A 25,482-nucleotide genomic window follows, 5' to 3' on the forward strand; every position below is an offset into this window, starting at 1 on the left:
GGAATCCGCGACTATCCATTGCTGCGGGATTCGAGCATTTTTGTTGCGGTAAACCTGCGGGACAAGAGCGGAAACACCTGCGGACGTCCCGCCCTCTATCTCCATGGTGGAAAGGCGGGACATCCGCAGGTATTTCCTAATTAACATGCAGTTACGTGCAGCTGTGGGAAATCTGCAGCATATTCCGCAGCCGCACATAACGCAGCATTGATACAGCACTCCCCAAATCCCATAGGATAACAAGGGGAGTGTCTGTACTTGTGTAACCTGCGGATTTATCTGGAAAATTCAGAAAAATCCACGGGTTTTCCACGGCAAAATCCGCAGGTACGTTGTCTCATGGATGTGCCTTATGTGGGCGTCAGAGCGGGACCTTCCTATCTCCAAGATCCTATCCAAATATATGGTAGGTGTAATAATAATATTATTATTATTATTGTTATTATTATTGTTATTATTATTATTATTATTATTATTATTAACAAATACCTCCAATTAGAAATATAACATAGTTCTTCTGATTCACTATGTCTGTTACCTCATGTTCAAGGTATTGCAGGACCTTACGTATCCATGGTTACAACCAAGCATATAGTCACAGTTAAACCAAGGGGAAAAAAATTGTGGACGTATACCCTGCTGTAACTGAATAAAAGCATAGTGCATATAAACATAGGGCAATTAATAAACACTGTTTTTGATCAAAAAAGCATAAAGCCATCCCACCAACGACAAGGTGTACCCAGTTGGGACAGTACCTACACTCTCTAATATTAAAAAATTACCATGGGTCAAAAATAGGCCTCAATGTGAATAAGCTTAACAACCACCACTTGGCATCGGAAGTAACCGACCAAGAAGAAGTGAATCAACACCAATTACTAGCAAATCGTAAATATTTTATTTCTTATTTTTAGTAAATTCATTCAATAAATATACAAACAAGAGAGCCACCTGGGGGGCAGATGGTTCCAGAATTATCAAAATATAATATCCCGTCCATTATTTAACATCATAAAGAGTGACCATACATCATATCAATAGGGCATGATATTTCATATCACATGTCGATAAATCTCTCACTGATAAAACGTATCAAAGCGAGCGGCGAAACATACGTCAGGGGTGGCGGGACGCATTGCCAGGTAACCCAGGCACTAATGTAAGTACTTTTGTCTTTGTGTGATATGCCAATTATGGCATTGTTGTACTATAAAGTGACAGTGTTCTCATAGTCGGGTGGGCGGTTGTATTAGTCTATGACTCACTGAGTTGATTGCCAGGTGGTGATAAGGGATGCTCTAATATACATAGTTTATGACAATGGTAATTGATTTGCATTCATTTATACCTGCCTGTGGAGCTGGGAAACAAAACGGGAAGTATTTACAAATCAATCCCTTAGTATACCATCATATACACTGTGTTCCAAATTATTATGCAAAAAATATTTTTTCATATTTTAATAAATTTACTTTATGAATTGCAGTCATTGTTGTTTTCCAGTCATCTACTATTCGACTATAATTGAAATGTTTTTGATCAAACTGCCTATGAAAACAGTATGAAAACAGTATATTTTTAAAAATAATAAACACTCAAAATGCATGTTCCAAATTATTATGCGCAGCAGAGTTTTCAACCTTTTTATTTTTATTTTGACAACCAAAATGGTCAATTGTGACATTATAAGCATTATCAGCTTAGTACAAAATGAAATCAAACAGTTTTCAAGTCAAAACTTTATTCTAGGTGATGTTACATTTGCACATAGGACCCCTTGTTCGAAACTCTCTCGTCCATTGAATTTGTCAGTTTTTGGATGGTTTGTGCTTCAATTGTTTTTCATGTGGACAGAATACCCTCCCAGAGCTGTTGCTTAGATGTGAACTGCCTCCCACCATCATAGACACTCCTTTTGATGAAGCTCCAGAGATTCTCAATGGGGTTGAGGTCAGGGGAAGATGGTGGCCACACCATAAGTTTGTCCTCTTTTATGCCCATTGCAGCCAGAGATGGAGATGTGTTATTTGCAGCATGAGACGGTGCATTATCATGCATGAAAATGATTTTGCTGCAGAATGCACGGTTCTTCCTCCTGAACCATGGCAGGAAGTGCTGTTTTAGAAACTCCACATAGATTATGGAGTTCATCTTTACCCCTTCAGGGATCCTAAAGGGGCAGACAATCTCTCTCCCCATGATTCCAGCCCAAAACATTACTCCACCTCCTCCTTGTTGGCGCCTTAGCCATGTTTTCATGGGGTGTCCATCAGCCAGCCATCCTCCACTCCATCCATCTGGACCATCGAACGTTGTACGGCACTCATCGGTGAACAAAACAGTTTGAAAGTCAGTCTTCATGTATTGTTTGGCCCACTGGAGCCGTTTCTGCTTGTGTGCAGTGGATAGAGGTGGTCGGCAGGATGGCTTACACACAGCTGCAAACCTCTGAAGGACCCTGCATCTTGTTGTTCTTGGGACGTTGGAGGCACCAGCAGCTTCAAAAACTTGTCTGCTGCTATGACCAGGCATTTTAGCAGCTGCTCTTTTAACCTGACGCAATTGCCTGTTGGAAAGAGTCCTCAATTTCTCCTTATGAGCACGCACACGCGTGTGCTGTAATCAGCTACATACTTCTTGATTGTGCGATGATCACGATGAAGTGTCTTGGCAATGTTGATTGTAGTCATGCCTTGACCGAAATACTCCACAATTTGTTGCTTCTCAGCAGCCGACACATCCTTTTTCTTTCCCATTTTGGCAAAAAATGTAGGCTGCTTAATAATGTGGAACAGCCTTCTTAAGTAGTCTTGCCTTTATTTGGACACACCTAACGCCAAACTAATGTGCACAGGTCACTGCAATTGCTTTCAGTGATATAAAGAGCCCGGACACACATCACCAGCAATGATATAAAGTGATATCAAGAGCCCGGACACACATCACCAGCAATGATATAAAGTGATATCAAGAGCCCGGACACACATCACCAGCAATGATATAAAGTGATATCAAGAGCCCGGACACACATCACCAGCAATGAGTGTAAATGACAAACAAAACATTTCTAACCTTATCACTCCTAAACTCTTTTTACATAATAATTTGGAACACAGTGTATATGTCATTATTTTACCCCAGTGAGCATCACGATTTAGGGGTAAGGTGCTGGAACGGTGGCAGGGATATACCATTGAATACATATATGCCAGTATTTATACCCTAGAATACAATACGACTACTGCATGTGTTATATGCTATGATGGGTCAAAATTGACGGTGGTGATTCATGCCGCGTTCTAATACCTTACAGTCCCCTTACGTTTTATCAGTGAGAAATTTATCGACATGTGATATGAAATATCATGTCCTATTGATATGATGTATGGTCACTCTTTATGATGTTGAATAATGGACGGGATATTATATTTTGATAATTCTGGAACCATGTGCCCCGCAGGTGGCTCTCTTGTTTGTATATTTATTGAATGAATTTACTAAAAATAAGAAATAAAATATTTACGATTTGCTAGTATCGTATTTTTCGCTTTATAAGACGCACCGGATTATAAGACGCACCCCAAATTTAGACATAAAAAAAAGAAAAATGGGGTCCGTCTTATACTCCGGTGTTCTCTTACCGGAGGGGGGCAGCAGTGGTTGTGAAGCGGGGTCACAGGAGGCACAGGTTGTGCTGGCAGGCGCGGCGGGTCAGTGGCAGCGGGGTCCGTGGTTGCAGGTGCCGTGGGGTCCGTGGTTGCAGGCGCGGTGGCGTCCGTGGTGGCGGTAGCAGCGGCGGCGGGTGAGCCGTGCAGCAGGCCGGTGCAGTGAGTGTCCGCGGTCCCGGTTCAGTGTTGGCAGCGGCGGCGACTGCTCAGTGGTGGAGCAGACGGATACGGTGTTTTCCCAGTGTGTCCGCGGTCCCGTTTCAAGTAATGGCGCCCGGAGCGACGCATGCGCAGATGGAGCTCTCATCCAAGGGCTCCATCTGCGCACCGCTGACTCCCGGAGCAGCGCATGCGCAGATGGAGCTCTCATCCAAGAGCCCCACCGGCGCCATCATGTGAAAGTGGGACCGCGGACAACTGGTAACTTGCTGCACAGCCGCTCGCCTTGCACGCACAGAGTGGCAGCCAGCAGGCTGTCCGCCCACCCTGCGTGCAAGCCGCCGGGTACCTGTGCTTGTGTGCGGTGGCAGCCAATAACCCGTGGCTGTGTGCGGGCGGCAGCCGGGTGCTGTGTGCGGGCGGCACCTGGGTGCCTGTGTGAGGGCGGCAGCCGAGTGCCTGTGTGAGGGCAGCAGCCGGCTGCCGCCCGCACGGGCACCCGACTGCCACCCGCACACAGCCATAGGTACTCGGCTGCCACTGCACGCAAGCACAGGTACCCGGCTGCCGACCCCACACAGCACCCGGCTGCTGCCCGCAAACAGCCACGGGTACCCGGCTGCCACCGCACACAAGCACAGGTACCTGGCCGCTTGCATGCAGCCACAGGTACCCGGCCGCCCGATCGCCTCAGACAGGACCCCCCCTAGGTACCGCTATATAAGACGCACCCCCCATTTTCCGCCCAAATTTTTGGGAGGAAAAGTGCGTCTTATAAAGCGAAAAATACGGTAATTGGTGTTGATTCACTTCTTCTTGGTCGGTTACTTCCGATGCCAAGTGGTGGTTGTTAAGCTTGATCGAAGTGTGTATAAATAATACTGGACTTTGGTGATTAATACTCAATGTGAATAAGGGCTGGTATACATTTTTGATCAAAAACAGTGTTTACTAAGTACCCTATGTTCATATGCACTATGCTTTTATTCAGTTACAGCAGGGTATATGTCCACAATTTTTTCCCCTTGTTTTTTCTTTGTCTTATGGCCAGTGTGAACATGAGCTTACAAGCTGCATGTATACCATCTCATACTACGGCTCACTTTTTTGTTTTTATATAGTCACAGTTAGTTGCTAGTGATCATAAAACTGGATACTTAAGGTCCTGCAATATCCTTAAAATGAGGTGAGCGACATGGTGAATCAGAAGAACTATACTACATTTCTAATTGGATGTATTTGCTCATATTATTATACCTACTACATCTTGGGAATACCCCTTTAAGAGGGAAACTATACACTTTATCTAAAAGTAAGCTGAACAGGCCGATTTCAGAGGGTTGTATGGGACCTCCCCATCCTTCCCCGTCAGATGATGTCAGGAGAGAGAAGAATCCGGAATGTTGAATTTCAGCGACCGATCAGTCTTCGATCTCAGGCGCATTCAGCTAGGCCGAGCGTGCCAGTTTATGGGGGACTCGGGAGAATTAAGGGGGTGTTACACGCAGTGATATTGCTGGTGAAAGCACCCGCCCCCGTCGTTTGTGCGTCATGGGCAAAATCGTTAGGAGCCGTCACACGGACTTACCTGCCTAGCGACGTCGCTGGTGCCGTCAAACCGCCTCCTTTCTAAGGGGGCGGTTCGTGCGGCGTCACTAAGCAGCCGCCCAATTGAAGCGGAGAGGAGGAGGTGAGTGGGCCGAACATCCCGCCCACCTCCTTCCTTCCTCATTGCCAGCGGCCGCAGGTAAGCTGCAGTTCGTCGTTCCCGAGGTGTCACACGTAGCGATGTGTGCTGCCACGGGAACGACGAACAACCTGCGTCCTCAACAATCAACGATTTTATGAAAATGAACGACGTGTCAACAATCAACGATAAGGTGAGTATTTTTGATCGTTAACGGTTGCTCGTTGGTGTCACACGCAACAAAGTCGCTAACGATGCCGGATGTGCGTCACAGAATCCGTGACCTCGGCGATATATCGTTAGATACGTCGTTGCGTGTAACGTGGCCTTTAGTCTTCAGCCGAACAATCGAATACATAGAAATCTACGGACCTATTATGTACCTTTACCTTCTCAGTGAAGCTGCAATGCTTGTCACGTTGTAGCAGTATTATCCCATAAATGCCTTGCTTTTTAGGTGAGTCTATGGGACCCTTATACCGACCTACAGAACCCTTATACCGACCTATAGAAAGTCCATAAGTCATATGTGACATTTCATAACTGTCCCAAATTTTCAAGGACTGGCCCAATTTTTTCACCTTTCCGTCCACAGGTTCTCTTTTATATCCAATTTTTTCGGAAACGGTCCTGAAAATTTTGCAACATCCTGGACCAAAATGGTACGGGGTTTACATATTTGGGGCAGGACTAAAGTGTCACTAAGCTGCCGATGTTGGTAACTCATTCAAGGCATCAGCTGAGTATCAATTACGGGAAACGCCATAGTAATCTCAATTATACCGCCACATCGTAAGCCGATTATAACTTCCGTTCTCCGGCCAAGAAGATTGTGCCGTAGATTATGCAGATGTAAGATATAATCAGGAGTAATTACTAATCTTTTAATTAGAAGGATGCAATTTAGATGTATCCGGGTGGCCACATCTCAGTCTGACAGCCCCTTGGCTTAGGCCACATTTGCCCGTTACCCATTATGCCTTGCGTCACTTTCCGGTTGGAGCCCGAAGTGTTAAATGAAGATTTGCCCAAGCAAGTCGTCTAAACAGAAACACATTAATGCCGCCTGTGCTCCCAGTCTCTGAAGCTCGGGGTTTTAAATTAATAATCCTTTATCTTTCTCAAGCACAAGACATTCCTTAAGGAATCGAAATGGAAATGTTCGGCAAGGAAGAACACATTCCTTTAATCCCATGTACCGCCTGGAGCCGGCGATGCCGATGGAACCACGGAACAATCCGGGGACCAAAAACCGAAAGAGCAACAGCTTAAGAAGGGTTAAGGAGAGGGTTTAAGTGGGTTAAGGGCGGAGAGGAAGGGATTTCTAAAGAAGAATGCGCTTTTCGAGGGGGAACGCCGAGTTCTTGGAAATTAGTTTTGTGTACCGCCGGCTGAAAGACAAGAGCGAGAAATGTAATAATTCCTCCTCTGAATGTGCTCTTTATCCATTTTACTAACATACAGATGGTTTTATTAACACCGGGTGGCACATACAACGCTGCAGCCCATCAGAAAGCATTCACTGCCCACGGTCTGCCAGCAGGGGGCATTGTGTATTTATATCACAGTTCATCGGGGTGGAGCGGCTGAAAAATTGGCAACTGTTGTATATTTTTTGGTTCTTAAGTGCCATGCAAGATCCAAGATTACTGGCATATAGAAGTGTAGCATCCATGGCACAGGACGTGCTCAGGTGCACTGCTTTTCTACGTTCACCCCTTTTCCTGGGGGGATGGGGAGGCTTGGGTGGTCAATATTGTATTGGTGATAATGACGTTACAACAGGGAAGCAGGACTTAGACATTGTAGGATGTTCTGACCATAAAGGGATGTTCTACAAATAGGCACTGACAATGCAACATATTCCCCGCATGTTACCTCTGGGGATCTGGGATCAGGGTGTCAACACTTAATTGATCGCAGATCTCCTGTGCAGTCCACAGAGTACTGGCTTGGATTTACTTTCATTTGATACTGAAGGGGTTAGGGACCTTTTCCTTTCTGAGATTACTCATAGCCTTAATCACAGCTGCATCATCTTATCATCACTCCCTTTTGCTATAATTACCCACTCCTGGCTTCACTCCATGCCGGTGATAGATCTTTTATACTGACCATTTTGAAGGACCTGTCCCTGGAGAGGCTGAGTGTCATGATCCTGATCCGTGGTGCTCTGCTCTCCTGCACAGCCGATTCTCTGTTTTGTATTGTTCTCCGGTGGACGGGTTGTTCCCGGCCTCGGGTCCTGCGCTGGTGTTGGCAGGAGCCTGTTTTTAGGCACCTCATTTAGAGTAATTGCTCTGCCACATTAGGGAGTGATTTCACCCGGAACACCGCCAGTCATAGTTCCTACTGATCTTGTTCTGCAATTCCAAACCTTTGTGACCCTTCTCCACCCATGCCCTTGACTATGACTTTTTCTCCTGGCTTCTGATCCCTGGCTCGTACACTGATCTCTACTCCATTTCTGTTGCAGCTGTAAAGTTTCCTGCTGAAGAAACTTAGGAATCCTATTTGTTGTGTATTTTTCCCCACCTGTTTGTCTTCCCTCCCTTGTGTTGTTTTATTGCACTAGCAAGACTAGTGTCTCGCTGGCCTACACACTAGTTAGGGTGTGTGCAGGGCCAGCGAGGGCCTAGGCACGTAATGGCACACGGTGGAAGGATTCGTTTAGGCCTGTGAGGGAGTGTAGGGATCAGACTCGGGTGCGTGTTTGAAGGTGACCCCCTTACCCTCTCCCTATCGTCAGGGCCTTCTGTTACATCTTCCCTAGTTATCCCTTTGTGATGGTCCACTCGCCAGGTGTCCTCTCGCACCTGGCATGACATTTTGAATGGGATGAGAATATCATTATAGTGAACCCCACTGATACAACGTTAATAGCTGATCCTCATCTTATGCCATATGTATATATTCTGGGCCCCCCCTTTAAGTTTTAAAAAATTCTGTTCAGCCATTTTTATCTGTATATACTTGGGAAAGATGGGTGACAACCAGCATAAGGTCATTACAATCCCACACGGATTGTGTGAGAGAATACAAGACATTTTGTATTGTATAGAAACCACCTTGTCTTAAAACTGAATGATATCATAGGGTTCAGATAACACTGATGGACGGGGAAGTGTCACATTTCTGCACACACCACTGCGGCTCTTATTGGTGCATGGTAATTTCTTTGTGTGAGGTACTATATAAACTGGTCACATGAAGTAATAAACCAAAAACTTTCAGTATACAAGAGATAGGCTGTGCTGTATTGTTTTCTCCAAGCGCTTGTCAAACAAATCTTATTAATTTGGAGTTCCAAGGGCATAGAAGAAGGGTATTTCGCTCACAGTTGTCACCATGCCTGCCTACAGACAAGGACGTACAGTTGCCAAAGGAACGTAGAGGACACGGTCGCCCAAAGGCCCCTTAACCAGAATCACATTGACACAAAGCAAGTGGGGATCTTATTGAACACTTTGGTTTGGAGCTTTAAGTTTCCGCCTGCTTCAGGATCTTAGCATAAATACTCAGATTCGTCGTGCAGTACTCTGGGAAAGCTGAGTAACAGACCCGGAGGTATTGAAAACAGTCACATTGAACATGACTGGAGCAGATTTTTCATACATATATCATGTGCGTGATGAGATACCTCCACGGCTCCAGGTGGTTTCAGTGCATCTTGCAAACGTTTCTCATTTATTTTCCGGAGAAAAGCGGCACAAGCGCCTGCATTCATTCTACGACTTGGCCGCGTGCATTCATCTTCCGCAAGACCAATTCCCTGGACGCTGCTTAGAATTCAGCGCCATCTCCAGCTTCATGATGGTAAACAGACTCGTACTGGGTAAACAGCGCAGAATTACAGTACGGCACCTGTTGGCTTCATTGTCAGCTAGCCAACCACATAAAGCTCCCCCGAGGGAACGCAGTTCGCTGATCTATAATGTTTGCCGAGGCTGACTCAAGAGAACGTAAAGCATTTTACCGCTCGACCAGTCAACGATCGCATTATGTGCAGAAACAAAAAGAAAAACTTTACTGTCACTTTTTATGTTATATTTACAGGGAAGGGTAATTCGGGGCTGATCCCTGGAGCCACTGGGGCCAAACACTTTAAGATGCTTTATATTTCTGTCTAACCAAGTGAAATGGCTTTTAGAGTGGTTCTCCAAAAGTCCATGGCTATGGTGGTGCTCCAAAAGTCCATGGCTATGGTGGTGTTCCAAAAGTCCATGGCTATGGTGGTGCGCCAAAAGTCCATGGTTGTGGTGGTGCACCAAAAGTCCATGGCTATGGTGGTGCTCCAAAAGTCCATGGTATGGTGGTGCTCCAAAAAAGTCCATGGCTATGGTTGTAGGGCCGTTGACAGGGATGTTAGAAGACACCTCTGGTGCCGGTTATCTCCTTCGAAAACCGAAGGATTGTGCACGCTAAAATTCAATATGTCCAATATTTTTTCCACTGGCAGATCGAGCTATGGTCAAACAGCAAATACAAAGATGTTCATCCAATTCCATTGTTATAGCCAGATTTGGTTGACCCTCTAGTGCAATATAAAAGATAATTTTACCAAAGGGCGTTATGACTGAAGCTGAGCAGAAAAATTTCCAGGACTCAGGTCCCAGTTGGTAGTCCATGGCCACCAGATCAGAGCTCTGCAAATCTCCTATTACCAGCAATATCTTTGATGTCTCGTCTGAATAGTAGGCTCCACGACAACATTATGTCTTGTATGCACCAGGCCTACGAATCAGAACAAGTGCCGGGGATGCTGTAGGTAGTAGGAGCTTGCAGGGATCTGGTCTGGAAGCCAAAGAAAGTCAACGTGGCCACTGCAGCTCTTGCAAATCATTTTTCTCAACTCTATTTATGACATTTAATAGATATACATGAAAAAAAAAATGACCCAAAAGGGCAACGTTCTAGATATATTGGCTACTTGGCACCTGTAATTTTTCCAAATGTGACGTACAGGCCTTCACAAACATAGATCAGCTGGAAAGCATGAGAAGAAAGCAAATTTTCTCTTATTTTTTCTACTCTCTACTGGCCAATAGATAGCCTGGTAATGCCTCAAACCAATAGTGTCACCTAATTAGCCATACATGCCAACACATGGATCTCAATGTTAGTGGTAGACCAACGTCTCAACCACAACTCTACAATGGCAAAGTATTATGTCACCTTACCACATATAGATCCATAAAAGCATCATACAAGCCTACAAGGCTACTCTTCAATACAAACATGACCATATAGACCACGACACTGCCAAGTAAGCTCATAGGGTCACGATATTAGCCCACAATGCCATAATTATGCCACCGCAAATGTTTTTGGGAAAGACCCACAATCACTGACCTGTGAAGCGATCCTGGCATATACACGTGTATCCTCCTTCTCTTCTGGCGCAGACGCCTCTATTTTGGCAAGGGTTGGAGTAGCAAAGGTTAATCTCGATTTCACAATAATCCCCTGTGAAGCCTTGAGGGCACCGGCAGCGTAAACCAGTGATGGGGTGAATTGGACGGAAAAGTATGGACTCAGAAGCAATAAAAGGTGCCGAGCTGTCAAATTTGAGCACAGATATACACTTCATGTAGTTCTCACAGGGTTCACGAAGACAAACGTTATCATCGAACGGCAGAACCTTCAGCATGGAGGCCGAGGTCAGCGTCATCCTCTTCATGTATAGCTGCTCCTGAAGGTCTTCTGAGCTGAAGAACTGTGAGCGGTCACCTTGGGGAACGAGGGCAGAGAAGCTGACGTTGAGTATGGAGCTCTTCACGTCAGTGTCATTCTGGATGTTGAAAATGAAAATGTCCTCCTTCGGGGTGGCCAACACGGTGGATACTCCCTCCAAAAAACTGGTCAACAAGGGGGACAAGAAGCGCTCCTGAGACATGTTCTCCAGACGAACCGTGATACTGTTAGACAGCATGTCTTCTGTGATGATGAGGACACGCAGGACACATTGGGCAGTCACACTATGGATCCCATCTACAGAAGAGACAAGAAGAAGACACCATTGCGTCATCATTACATTTTTACATCAAGAACATTAGTATCTTTTTAGATTATTTCCACTTCACGTCAATTTTTTATATACAATACAATAATATAATATTATATTATATATATCTATATATATAATTGCCTTATTCTGTCTGTCTGTCTGTCTGTCTGTCTGTCTATCTGTCTGTCTGTCATGCTCCGAAATTGTGTCCTTACGGTGACACAAAGCTGATTGGCCGCTGGGCTCGCCATGGCCCCGCCCCCCCCCCACGGATTGGCCTCTCGCCCCGGCTCTCTGCAGGCCCCGCCCCCCTCACGCAATGCACGCTCGCTCTGGCCCAACTGACACGGAGCCCCGATTCCCAGGTGAGTACACACACACATCAGATCACACTCACTCTCACACACACCTCACACATCACAACATGCTGGGATATCGCTTGCTTCTACACCGGCTCCGTCAGGATCCCAGCAGCGCCAGACATAACCTTGCGATGCTGGGATCTTCACGGAGGCCGTGAAAGCTGGTAACCATTATACACATCGGGTAACTAAGGTCCCTTAGTTACCCGATGTGTATCATAGTTACCAGTGTACACCGGCTCACACTCACTCTCATACACACCTCACACACACATCACATCGCATCCACACATCAAGGTCTTGCAGCGGCGGAAAATACAGACACATAACAGCACACACATAACAGCACACACACACACACACACACACAAATCAGATCACACTCACACACACACACATCACATCGCATCCACATACTCACAACATCCTGGGATATCGCTTGCTTCTCGGCCTCGATACTGTGCTGTTGTGATCTTCCAGGACCTGCCGGAGGATCACATGGCCAGAAGCATGTGATATCCCCGGATGTTGTGAGTATAAGCGCGTATGTGCGATATCGTCAGTGTCTGTGTGTGTGAGTGGATGCGATCGGGTGTGTGTGAGTGGATGCGATCGGGTGTGTGTGAGTGGATGCGATCGGGTGTGTGTGAGTGGATGCGATCGGGTGTGTGTGAGTGGATGCGATCGGGTGTGTGTGAGTGGATGCGATCGGGTGTGTGTGAGTGGATGCGATCGGGTGTGTGAGTGTCGGCAGAGGAGCACGGCGTGCTGGAGGAGGCTGGGAGCAGAGAGGCTGATCATGGGGAAGGCTGGGAGGAGAGAGGCTGATGCTGGGGGAGGCTGGGAGGGGGAGGCTGGGACGAGGGAGGCTGATGCTGGTGGAGGCTGATGCTTGGGGAGGCTGATGCTGGGGGAGGCTGGAAAGAGAGAGGCTAATGCTGGTGGAGGCTGATGCTTGGGGAGGCTGATGCTGGGGGAGACCGGGAGGGGAAGGCTGATGCTGAGGGAGGCTGGGAGGAAGGAGGCTGGGAGGAGAGAGGCTGATCCTGGGGAAGGCTGGGAACGGGAGGCTGATGCTGAGGGAGGCTGGAAGGAGAGAGGCTGATGCTGGGGGAGGCTGGAAGGAGAGAGGCTGATGCTGGTGGAGGCTGATGCTTGGGGAGGCTGATGCTGGGGGAGACTGGGAGCGGAAGGCTGATGCTGAGGGAGGCTGGGAGAGGGAGGCTGGAGGAAGGAGGCTGGGAGGAGAGAGGCTGATCCTGGGGAAGGCTGGGAAGGGGAGGCTGATGCTGGGGGAGGCTGGAAGGAGAGAGGCTGATGCTGGTGGAGGCTGATGCATGGGGAGGCTGATGCTGGGGGAGACTGGGAGCAGAAGGCTGATGCTGAGGGAGGCTGGGAGGAAGGAGGCTGGGAGGAAGGAGGCTGGGAGGAGAGAGGCTGATCCTGGGGAAGGCTGGGAAGGGGAGGCTGATGCTGAGGGAAGCTGGAAGGAGAGAGGCTGATGCTGGGGGAGGCTGGAAGGAGAGAGGCTGAGGCTGGGAGGAGAGAGGCTGATGCTGGGGAAGGCTGATGCTGAGGGAGGCCTGGAGGGGAAAGCTGATGCTGGGGAAGGCTGGGAGGACGGAGGCTGGGAGGAGAGAGGCTGATCCTGGGGAAGGCTGGAGAGGGAGGCTGATGCTGGAGGAGGCTGGAAGGAGAGAGGCTGATGCTGGCGGAGGCTGATGCTGGGGAGGCTGGGAGAGGGAGGCTGATGCTGAGGGAGGCTGGGAGGAGGGAGGCTGGGAGAGGTAGGCTGAGAGAAGAGAGGCTGATGCACACACACACACACACACACACACGCGTGCACTGCACAACACACCACACACACACACACACACACACACTGGGAACCACAAACAACTGCCCTACACAGACACCCACACACACAGACAACGCTGCACACACACAACACCCAACACACAAACACCGCGGCACACACAAATATACGCACATACCGCACAACACACACATTGCACAAAACATACCTCCCCCCAAAACACACCACACACACACAAACCGCGCAACACACACACAACGCTACAGACACACAGCGCTCCACAAACACCACAACACACGCAACACACATACAACACCGCTCTCACCCCCCGTCACACCCAGACAACACCCAGAACATGTACAGCGCCTACACAAACACTTGGTAACTACAGACAACAACATCTCTCTCTCTCTATATATATATATATATAACAAAAATCATACATGAACTACACAATACGTAAATTCTAGAATACCCGATGCGTAGAATCGGGCCACCTTCTAGTATATATATATAAAACTATAATTAATATAATAAAATATCTAAATATAAATAAATATAGATATAAAATATAATATATTATATATATAAATCTATAATACAATCTATAATATATATATATATCTCAATAAAATATAAATATAATATATGTAATATAAAAATAAATATAAAATATATATAAAAACATATATTATATATATACTGTAAAATACTATAATACTATACCCAATACAATTTTTATATATATATATATATATAAATAAAATTCCGAACTATTTTTTTCCCTATTATGTTAATTGTAGGGGTTTTTTTTAATTTTAGATCCCTTTGACATTGATAATTGAGGTCACACAAGAAAAAAATATCATAACACTACCTTTTTTTTGCATATTTTTAATTTTATGAAAACCTTTGTTGCTCAGTGACCAAAGATGATAAATTCGCTTCCTGATCTGGTATTTTTTTTTTGCTAAACTTCTATTTTTCCCGACCATGTCTCTCGACATACATATAATAAATGCTATAAAAGAAATATAAAAAAAAAAATAACAGCCTGAGAAAAGATTTATCCGTCATCTCTCCTTAGATATTCATCATGAGACGGGAAAAAGTAGAAAACTACACTTCTGCTGAATACCCGAGGCCGTCACACTCCCTTCAGGTTCAAAGCCATTGATTTCCCTTCATACGTAGAGAAGAAAAACGAGAAGCGGCTGAGAGAACATAAGAGGCGATATCCCCAGTACAAGGATACACATATTGCTCGTGGGGGACGGCGTACAACAAGATTTTGGCTCTGATCAACTCTGAGGAGGGTCAATGGGCTAGTATGTGCCCCCTGTGATCCTAGTCACTACTTACGGGTAGTATGGATGGAAGAGTAGTCAGGAAAGTCGGGGTCTGGTAACGGAAGGACACGTATGAGCACAAGCAGTAAAGAGAGGCGTAGTCAGGTCACAATCCGAGGGTCAGAAATCCAGGAAAGCACATAATAAGTTCAGGGAGAAAACAGAGACGTGGTCAGGTAACAATCCGGGGTCAAAAGGCAGGAGGTCGGGCATAAAGGAGTAAAATGACAATCCAGGGTCAGAAAACAAAGATCAGAACACTAGTAGAGACACAAGCCAACAGCACAACTTCAGAACCAGAAAATACAACTGGCAAGGTTCTGGGTGAGCATGCTCAGTAAAGAAGCCTGAGCCATTACCAGGAAGGTGAAACACCTGATCAATCAGCACCAACATGGAATCCTTTGCTGTCAATCAAACTGTTAGCTGCAGCAGAGCATCTCCAAAAGCAAGATGCTCTGCACCGAGGTCTGTAGTCCAGAAAAACACAGCAGAGCATCTTCTAGTCTGCAAGATGCTCTACACAGAGGACAGGTCCATATGTGGGCGGTATTCATAAGGGCCACCATAAATGACCCACATAAGTTCTAACATCACACAGGTTTGGAGGAGCAGTAGAGACACAAGGCCTCATGTATAAAAAGTTATCACTTACAAAAAGTGGCCACCATAATGAGAGGGGAACCTTACTGGTTACTATGGCCATGAATTTAACGCTTTCTCTGTGTCCATAGCTGATGCCCATTGGCTGTAAACATAGAGACAGTGGGGTAAAGCTCCTGAGTGCTCCCGAATTCTCAACTGATCGGGACTTTTTGGTATTTGGTCACCAAAAGACCGGAAAGCCTTGTGCACTTGAGGGTTAAAGGTTCGGTGATTTACAGTTCCGGTAATTTGGTGAGTCAGGGAAGTTATTATTTAGGTCTGGCAGGCCACCGCCGCCATATAAATGATTTATAACACACAGTAAAAGCCTTCTCTTAAGCAACATGCCTTACCCCATTGACTTAATGAGAATGGATTAGATCTGTATATATGAGGTGAAGAGCACATTACCATCCATTACACCTGGGGATGGCGTTAGAGTAAAGGGGGGACCAGATCCCAGGATCTATTTGGGTCCAGTTTTACAGCGATAATAGGGTACAGCAGTCATATCAGAGCCCATAAAGTTGACAGGGGTTGCATAGGATTAGAAAAATGGGATCACACCTGTCCGCAGATTATGTGTAGATCAGCCCTATCTGCTTCAATTAAGCGGACGACAATGCCAGACACAACTATGGAGAGAGGGGGGCTGTTTTTGCAAGAAATCTGAAATTAGTTTCTACACCTTTAATACATTTTGGCAATAATTTTAAAACTGTATATTAAAAGAGAATGCATTTTTTTATTTTTATTAATAATATATTATTATTATTTATTATTATTATTTAAGAAAGCTAGAATATGGGCTGGAGAAATAAATCATATTATTCTTTCACTTGCGATGACTGTTCTGACCACTAGGCGGACCATAGCAATCTAAGTGTGATTTACAGCATAGTAAATTGTACATTATTGCAGGTTAAAACTAATAGAAATAAATATATATATATATATATATATATATATATATATATATATTATATTATATATATATATATATATAGACATATTATATATATATATATATATATATATATATATATATACATACAAACACACACACACACACACAATTATATATATATATATATATATATATATATACACACATATATATATATATGAAAGAGGTAAGAGTCTATATATATACAGTGCCTACAAGTAGTATTCAACCCCCTGCAGATTTAGCAGGTTTACACATTCGAAATTAACTTGGCATTGTGACATTTGGACTGTAGATCAGCCTGGAAGTGTGAAATGCAGCAAAAAAGAATGTTATTTCTTTTTTATTTTTTTTTTTAAATTGAGAAAAGTTTATTCAGAGGGTCATTTATTATTCAACCCCTCAAACCACCAGAATTCTGTTTGGTTCCCCTAAAGTATTAAGAAGTATTTCAGGCACAAAGAAAAATGAGCTTCACATGTTTGGATTAATTATCTCTTTTTCCCAGCCTTTTCTGACTAATTAAGACCCTCCCCAAACTTGTGAACAGCACTCATACTTAGTCAACATGGGAAAGACAAAGGAGCATTCCAAGGCCATCAGAGACAAGATCGTGGAGGGTCACAAGGCTGGCAAGGGGTACAAAACCCTTTCCAAGGAGTTGGGCCTACCTGTCTCCACTGCTGGGAGCATCATCCGGAAGTGGAAGGCTTATGGAACTACTGTTAGCCTTCCACGGCCTGGACAGCCTTTGAAAGTTTCCACCCCTGCCGAGGCCAGGCTTGTCCGAAGAGTCAAGGCTAACCCAAGGACAACAAGGAAGGAGCTCCGGGAAGATCTCATGGCAGTGGGGACATTGGTTTCAGTCAATACCATAAGTAACGTACTCCACCGCAATGGTCTCCGTTCCAGACGAGCCAGTAGAGTACCTTTACTTTCAAAGCGTCATGTCAAGGCTCGTCTACAGTTTGCTCATGATCACTTGGAGGACTCTGAGACAGACTGGGTCAAGGTTCTCTGGTCTGATGAGACCAAGATCGAGATCTTTGGTGCCAACCACACACGTGACGTTTGGAGACTGGATGGCACTGCCTATGACCCCAAGAATACCATCCCTACAGTCAAGCATGGTGGTGGCAGCATCATGCTGTGGGGCTGTTTCTCAGCCAAGGGGCCTGGCCATCTGGTCCGCATCCATGGGAAGATGGATAGCACGGCCTACCTGGAGAATTTGGCCAAGAACCTCTGCTCCTCCATCAAGGATCTTAAGATGGGTCGTCATTTCATCTTCCAACAAGACAACGACCCAAAGCACACAGCCAAGAAAACCAAGGCCTGGTTCAAGGGGGAAAAAATCAAGGTGTGGCAGTGGCCTAGTCAGTCTTCTGACCTTAACCCAATTGAAAACTTGTGGAAAGAGCTCAAGATTAAAGTCCACATGAGACACCCAAAGAACCTAGATAACTTGGAGAAGATCTGCATGGAGGAGTGGGCCTAGATAACTCCAGAGACCTGTGCCGGCCTGATCAGGTCTTATAAAAGACGATTATTAGCTGTAATTGCAAACAAGGGTTATTCCACAAAATATTAAACCTAGGGGTTGAATAATAATTGACCCACACTTTTATGTTGAAAATTTATTAAAAATTAACTGAGCAACATAACTTGTTGGTTTGTAAGATTTATGCATCTGTTAATAAATCCTGCTCTTGTTTGAAGTTTGCAGGCTCTAACTTATTTGCATCTTATCAAACCTGCTAAATCTGCAGGGGGTTGAATACTACTTGTAGGCACTGTATATATATATATATATATATATATATATATATATATATATATATATATATACATATATACACACACACACGAGCACAAATATGCCATAACTCTGGTTATTCATTATTTAAGAGAACATTCAAGGCAATACTCAGAATAAGTACCCAAAAATATTTGCCTGCCTTGGTTTATATTAGTCAATCTGTTATGTATTATTGGATATCCCTGGGGGCTGGGACTAGTATTGAGAGAGTAGTTGACTATTCATACTCGCTATGCTTTTAGCGAGTAATGTCTGCTACTCGCATATTCATTACGAGTAGCGGGCGCAATGTAAGTCAATGGGAAATACTTGCTAAGTAGTGAGTAACCCGAAAGCCGTACTATTCGCTACGAAAAGTACGGCTTTCGGGTTACTCACTACTTAGCGAGTATTTCCCGTTGACTTACATTGTGCCCGCTACTCGTAATGAATTTGTGAGTACCGGATAGTACTCACTAACGGCATAGCAAGTACGAATAGTTAACTACTCGCGCAACACTAGTCTGGACTAAAGTTGAGTCCTGCTTTTCAACCTCAGTTTTTCTGATTCTGAGCTCCAGATTTTTTGCATTGTAAATGAAATGTTATAACATTTGAAATTCCTGCAACCACCACTAGAGGGCGCATAGGAGTTTACAGCGAACAGGATTTTATGAAATAAGCTCACTAGCTCCCTCCAGTGGTGGTTGCAGTCAGCTAAGATTAATCACCTTCGTAGAGCTCCCTTTTTTTTCCTGTCCATCTTCCAAGAGCTGATGACATAGCCGTATGCCGGCTCCTTTTTTTGGTGATAGATTGTAGTTCAGAATGACAGGATTTTTTTTTTTTTTAATTTAGACTGAAGTTTTGTACGCCAGTCTTAATGAGGGGCAACCAGGAATAAGATGAGCCAAATTCATTAGCATGTGCCTCGCCCAGCTAGAATTTGGGGGGGAAAAATTGTTTGGTAAGAAACGCTGCCCCACGTTAAATTAATGAAATTGTTGAGTAGGGGTTGCCGGGCCCGATCCTTCTCCATGAGTTGCCCAAAACATTCGATAAATCGCCAAAAGCTGTAAAATGTTTCATCAACCTTTCAAAGTGTTTTATGCCAGAAAAGGCGTCCACGCTTTGATAAATCAGAGCCAAAATGCCGTGAAAAATAGAGAAAAAAATTCCAAGTGGGGTAAAAAAACAATTTCTTCATTGTTTTCAGGGTTTTGATTTTATGTCGTTCAACATTCTATAAAAACAATGTAGTAAAAATTACCTGGATACAAGATTTTTCTAGTCTTTACGAGTACGGTCACAATGGTTTTTTTTTTAATTTTTATTTTAGTGGATTAAACAATTTAGCAAAAAAATAAAAAAAGTTTTGCAGAGACCGATCATTTTTTTTAAATGTTATTCATATTATTTTATTTGGTTAAAAATTATTCAGAACTTTATGAAAATTAAAAATTGTTTTGCATCGCCATTTTTTTTTTACATTTTTTTTCATACTTTTCTGTTGCTGGATGCGGATTGTTTTGGGTGCGGCAAGCTGTACTTTATATTGATGCTATTTGGGGGTACAAGGCATTTTTATTGCTTTATATTGCATTTTGGGGGAGGGGAGGTGTTATCCCTGAAAAAATTGCAAATTCTGAAGTTTCAATTTCTTTTTTCCTCTTACGCAGTTTATTTATTGAGTTAAATAATTGTAGATCTCCTTCATGTTACGGACGTTTATGGGCAATAAAGAATACTTTTATTTATTTTTTCATTGGAAAAAAGAGAGAATTTGACCAAGATGACAGGTGCAGAGGGCCATTGACTGGCCTGCATTGTGATGTAAGTGGGGCAGATGGGCTCCAATGCACCCCAGCAACTGAACCTTTAATATTGCGGTCAATGATTGCAGCAGCTATATGGTTAACTGAAGTCATGCAGTTGTAGGCGAGTGACGGCAGTATATTACAGCTGACACCGACCCATTATGCTGCGACATGCACACTGGGGTACATATAGGGGTTAATCATTTACCAGTATGGTTGCAGGGGATTTGGAGCTTTGTATCAGAATTTTTTTTTAAAAATTGCTTCCTTATGCTGTCTCCTTCTACGATAGATAGATAGATAGATAGATAGATAGATACAAGGATAGATGGATGGATGGATGGATGGATAGATAGATAGAGGGACAGATAGATAGATAGATAGATAGATAGATAGAGGGATAGATAGATAGATAGAGGGATAGATAGAGGGATAGATAGAGGGATAGATAGATAGATAGATAGATAGATAGATAGAGGGATAGATACATAAGATAGATAGATGGATAGATAGAGGGATAGATAGATAGATAGATAGATAGATACAATGATAGATGGATGGATGGATAGATAGAGGGACAGATAGATAGATAGATACAAGGATAGATGGATGGATGGATAGATAGATAGATAGATAGATAGAGGGATAGATAGATGGATAGATAGATAGATAGATACAAGGATAGATGGATGGATGGATAGATAGATAGATAGATAGATAGATAGATAGATAGATAGATAGAGGGATAGATAGATAGATAGATAGATAGATAGATAGATAGATAGAGGGATAGATAGATAGATACAAGGATAGATGGATGGATGGATGGATAGATAGATAGATACAAGGATGGATGGATGGATGGATAGATAGAGGGACAGATGGACAGATAGATAGATAGATAGATAGATAGATAGATACAAGGATGGATGGATAGATAGATAGAGGGATAGAGAGATAGATACAAGGATAGATTGGATGGATGGATAGATAGATACAAGGATAGATAGATTCAAGGATAAATAGATAGATAGAGGGATAGATACATAAGATAGATAGAGGGATAGATAGATAGATAGATGGATAGATAGAGGGATAGATAGATGGATAGATAGATAGATAGGTAGGTAGGTAGATAGATAGATAGAGGGATAGATAGAGGGATAGATAGATGGATAGATAGATAGATAGATAGATAGGTAGATAGAGGGATAGATAGAGGGATAGATAGATGGATAGATAGATAGATAGATAGATAGATAGATAGAGGGATAGATAGAGGGATAGATAGATGGATAGATAGATAGGTAGATAGATAGATAGATAGATAGAGGGATAGATAGAGGGATAGATAGAGGGATAGATAGAGGGATAGATAGAGGGATAGATAGATAGATAGATAGATAGAGGGATAGATAGAGGGATAGATAGAGGGATAGATAGATAGATAGATAGATAGATAGATAGATAGAGGGATAGATAGATGGATAGATAGATAGAGGGATAGATAGAGGGATAGATAGATAGATAGATAGATAGATAGATAGATAGATAGATAGATAGAGGGATAGATAGAGGGATAGATAGATAGATAGATGGATAGATAGAGGGATAGATAGATAGATAGATAGATAGAGGGATAGATAGATAGATAGATAGATAGATAGATAGATAGATAGATAGATGGATAGATAGATAGATAGATAGAGGGATAGATAGATAGATAGATAGATAGAGGGATAGATAGATAGAGGGATAGATAGATAGAGGGATAGATAGATAGAGGGATAGATAGATAGAGGGATAGATAGATAGATAGATAGATAGATAGATAGAGGGATAGATAGATAGAGGGATAGATAGATAGATAGATAGATAGATAGATAGATAGATAGATAGATAGATAGATAGATAGATAGATAGATAAAATAGATAAGAGATTGATTTTTTTTGTTCAAGAATAAATCTTGATTGTTGTTCATGGGGAAAAAAAATACATAAGACATCCCCTAAAATTAAGCCCTAGCTCATCTTTCGGAGCAAAAAACATTATTAGAGTCTGTCCTATTTTAGGGCGAAACACGGTATATATTCAGAAATACAGAAGTGAGTTGTATAAGTGATTAACTAGGACGTGCTTCTCAGGAATCTAGAAAAGCTGGGTGAGTGGAGAGTGTAATTGTGGTTATAGTGATTGGCACCCAAGATTCTCATATTTTTATTGCCCTTTAAGAGCGTCTTGAAAGCTCCAGGTCGATATTAGAAGAATCAAAAACAAGTGACAAACTTAATGAAAGTTTTTCTTCCCCTTGATCTGATTGATACAGATTGCCCCTCGAAGAAGACAAAGTCATTTTTATGTGCGCTCTCCGGCTCGATGCGGATTCTCAATAAACTCCGTTTAATCTCCCGCCCGAGAAGCTGAATGCTCTGCCCTTTAGGATTCGCCCGGCAGCTCGTCAATATTTACTACCACCCCTTAGTGGCAATGTAGTTATTGATCAGCCGGTGTCTCTCTTAGGCACACTGACGGTCGCTGCGGACCTCTCCGCTCCGAATAAATACATCAATCATTATTCTTCCTATCCAATAAAAAGCGGTTTAACTGTTTCGCTTCAAGTCAGAGACAATACATTATTTCCACTGTAGGATATTTTTGTTAAATCTGTGATGGAGATTTAAAGGGATATCACAGAGGTCTCCAAAAATTGCCGCACCAGATACAGAAATGATTTCTGTAAATCAGTCTTTTCTCAGGTTCAAATAATGAGACCCATAAGACTGATCATCCTGATCTCCCTAGTTCATCCCAGGATGACTGACCCTGTGCAATGCAACTTGGTCTATCAGTGCGACAATTCTCCTGTGTGTATGGATGGCCCTTTAATGACAGCCATTGTTGGTTTTTACCAACCTAGATAAGTTCTGCACCTATGCATCAAGCCGGATACCTGACCCTAGGTATCCCTAGTGCTGGGCCCTAAATAGGGAAAGGATGGGATGAGCTCTTGTCAACCCCACTAAAGACTAAATAAGACACAAGGAGGACACACAGGGAAAATAGTGCATGAACTACTTATCCATAGATGACACTGGTAAAAGTTCAGCAAAGTAACAGCAACAACACCACAGCTGAGTACAAGCCACCTGCTTGCAACCAGAGCTAAAATGAACTGAATAATATAACCAGCACCAGTTCAGGGAAGATGGGTGCATTAACGCACAAGGGGAATACTGATAATCAACAACACCACAGCTGAGTACAAGCCACCTGCTTGCAATCAGAGCTTGAATGAACTGAATAATATCACCAGCACCAGTCCAGGAAAGATGGAAGTATTTACGCACATGGAAAATACTGATAATCACCAGCTGGATGGAAGGAGGGCTCCACTGGGTCTTAAAGGGGAAGAGATGCAAACAAGCAGGAAAGCTATCTAGTACCAATGCATACTAACAGCAGGAATAATAGAAAGTCAGGGAGCATTCTGCGCAGCCAAATGCTGTGACCTTCTATTGCCAGAAACCACATGACTGTCTGTCACCCATGACATTATACTGGGTATTGCAGCTCATTCCTATTAACTTCAATGGAGCTGAGGTGCAATACCAGAAGGAATCATGGACAGGGGTAGTGCTGTATTTTCAAAAAAATTCATCCATACTTTCCGAATCCTGAACAGCCCTACTTGCAAATGTAAAGAAAGCAAAAAGATTTGCAGGATGATAAACTAGTGGTCACCTTGGTATTCTGTAGCCATCACACCAGCACTCTGTGAACCTACTACTAACTGCCATCATCACCTCTTCTGGCTAATAGGGATGTCATAAATGAGTCTCCTACCGCTACAATGAAGATGCGCTGAGCCTAATCTGAAGAGACGTCAGGGATGATGACCGGTGTAGCGCCCGATACCTGCACGGCACCCCTGCACGCTTCCACTCTTATGCCTTGGCGGGGGCACCGTTCTCCTCACTTGTCCGGCAGGTCCATGCGCCCCGCTCTTGCGTTCCTGCCATGGAGCCTGACGGAGCCTCCTCCTGCTTCCAAGCCAAACGCACACCTTCTGGGAGTGCCCAAAGAGTGCGCGCACAGCCACTCCCCCTTTCTTAAGGGCTGGCATCTTATTACCCCTGAGGTCAGCAATCACCCTGAAGATATTTAAAGCACTCTCCCCTTAGGGGAGGTGCCTGGGCAATGTTGGCCATCCGTAGTGCATTGCTAGTTCTCAGGTCCCGTACCCGTTTACTGCGTTTAGTCCTGTGTCATGTATTCTAGTACCAGTTCCTGTACCCGCTAATCTGTGTCTCTTCCTAGAGCCTGCTGCTACTACCTCCTTCGCGCTGTAACGTTTGAGCCACCACTTCTGTGCTGCCACGTCTAGGATACCACGTCCCATTATTGCACCTGTGATTCATTGTCTGTGCAGTTATATCTGTACATACCCATAATGGACTTCAGACACTCTCCTGTCTGTAAGAGCCGATACCACTGGTTCTGGCATTCATGCATTTCGGCAACCTGGGGCTGCGTGGCCACCTGGTTAGCTCTTCTAGAGGAGTACGGTGTACGGTCCAGTGGGTCCACTCCCGGACGCTTGCCACTCTTCGATGACCGTAACATCCGGTGGGAAGTTTGGCGGGCTCTCGTCCGGTGACCACAGACTGCCGATCACGTATTTTCGATGAACTATTAACTAAATGACTTACTGAATCTGAAGTAGCAGCACAGAAATTAATTACAATAAATCCCCAGGGGTCCTTCCCTGCCCCCTGTACAATAAATCCAGCCTTGTTCCTCCCTATATAATCTCCGGGTGCTTTCGGCAGAGTAGTATATGCCATACCGACCACTATGGATATAATCCCCGGCTACTGATATTGAAAAAGCTCCGGAGAATGGCTTCTATTTCCAGACTCCAGACAATGGCGAATCTGAAATATTTGGGACAAAACGATAAAAAAAACCATGAAAAATTCCTGCCCTGCCCTCCAGCCATTTAGGCACAATGCGCCCCTCTCTGTGACATATTGAATGGCCCCTACCTAATTACTAGGCCTCAGAGCCGTCGGGGGTGCCATATTCCGGCTACAGGGAGGCCGCGTACAAAAAAAAGGCAGCCGCACAGGAAACAGCTGCCAGCGGGGGGTAGGGGGAAAGCAAAAAAGTGAAAGGTCCGGCAAACAATAGTGGATGGTAACAAAGGCACGACGAGCACTGGGGA

General features: G+C 44.1%; 1 protein-coding gene across 2 annotated transcripts in view; it reads right to left on the minus strand.

The window, feature by feature from the left end:
* The window catches only part of CELSR3 (cadherin EGF LAG seven-pass G-type receptor 3), a 192,358-nt gene that overhangs the window by 122,941 nt on the left and 43,935 nt on the right, over positions 1 to 25,482 (minus strand). For both annotated transcript variants that reach the window (XM_075321490.1, XM_075321489.1), the window contains exon 2: positions 10,870 to 11,508. In XM_075321490.1, coding sequence (XP_075177605.1) covers positions 10,870 to 11,508 — 639 coding nt within the window. The remainder of the gene's footprint in view (positions 1 to 10,869; positions 11,509 to 25,482) is intronic.

This window comes from Anomaloglossus baeobatrachus, chromosome 8 (genome assembly GCF_048569485.1).
Source record: "Anomaloglossus baeobatrachus isolate aAnoBae1 chromosome 8, aAnoBae1.hap1, whole genome shotgun sequence".
Classification (NCBI taxonomy): domain Eukaryota; kingdom Metazoa; phylum Chordata; class Amphibia; order Anura; family Aromobatidae; genus Anomaloglossus; species Anomaloglossus baeobatrachus.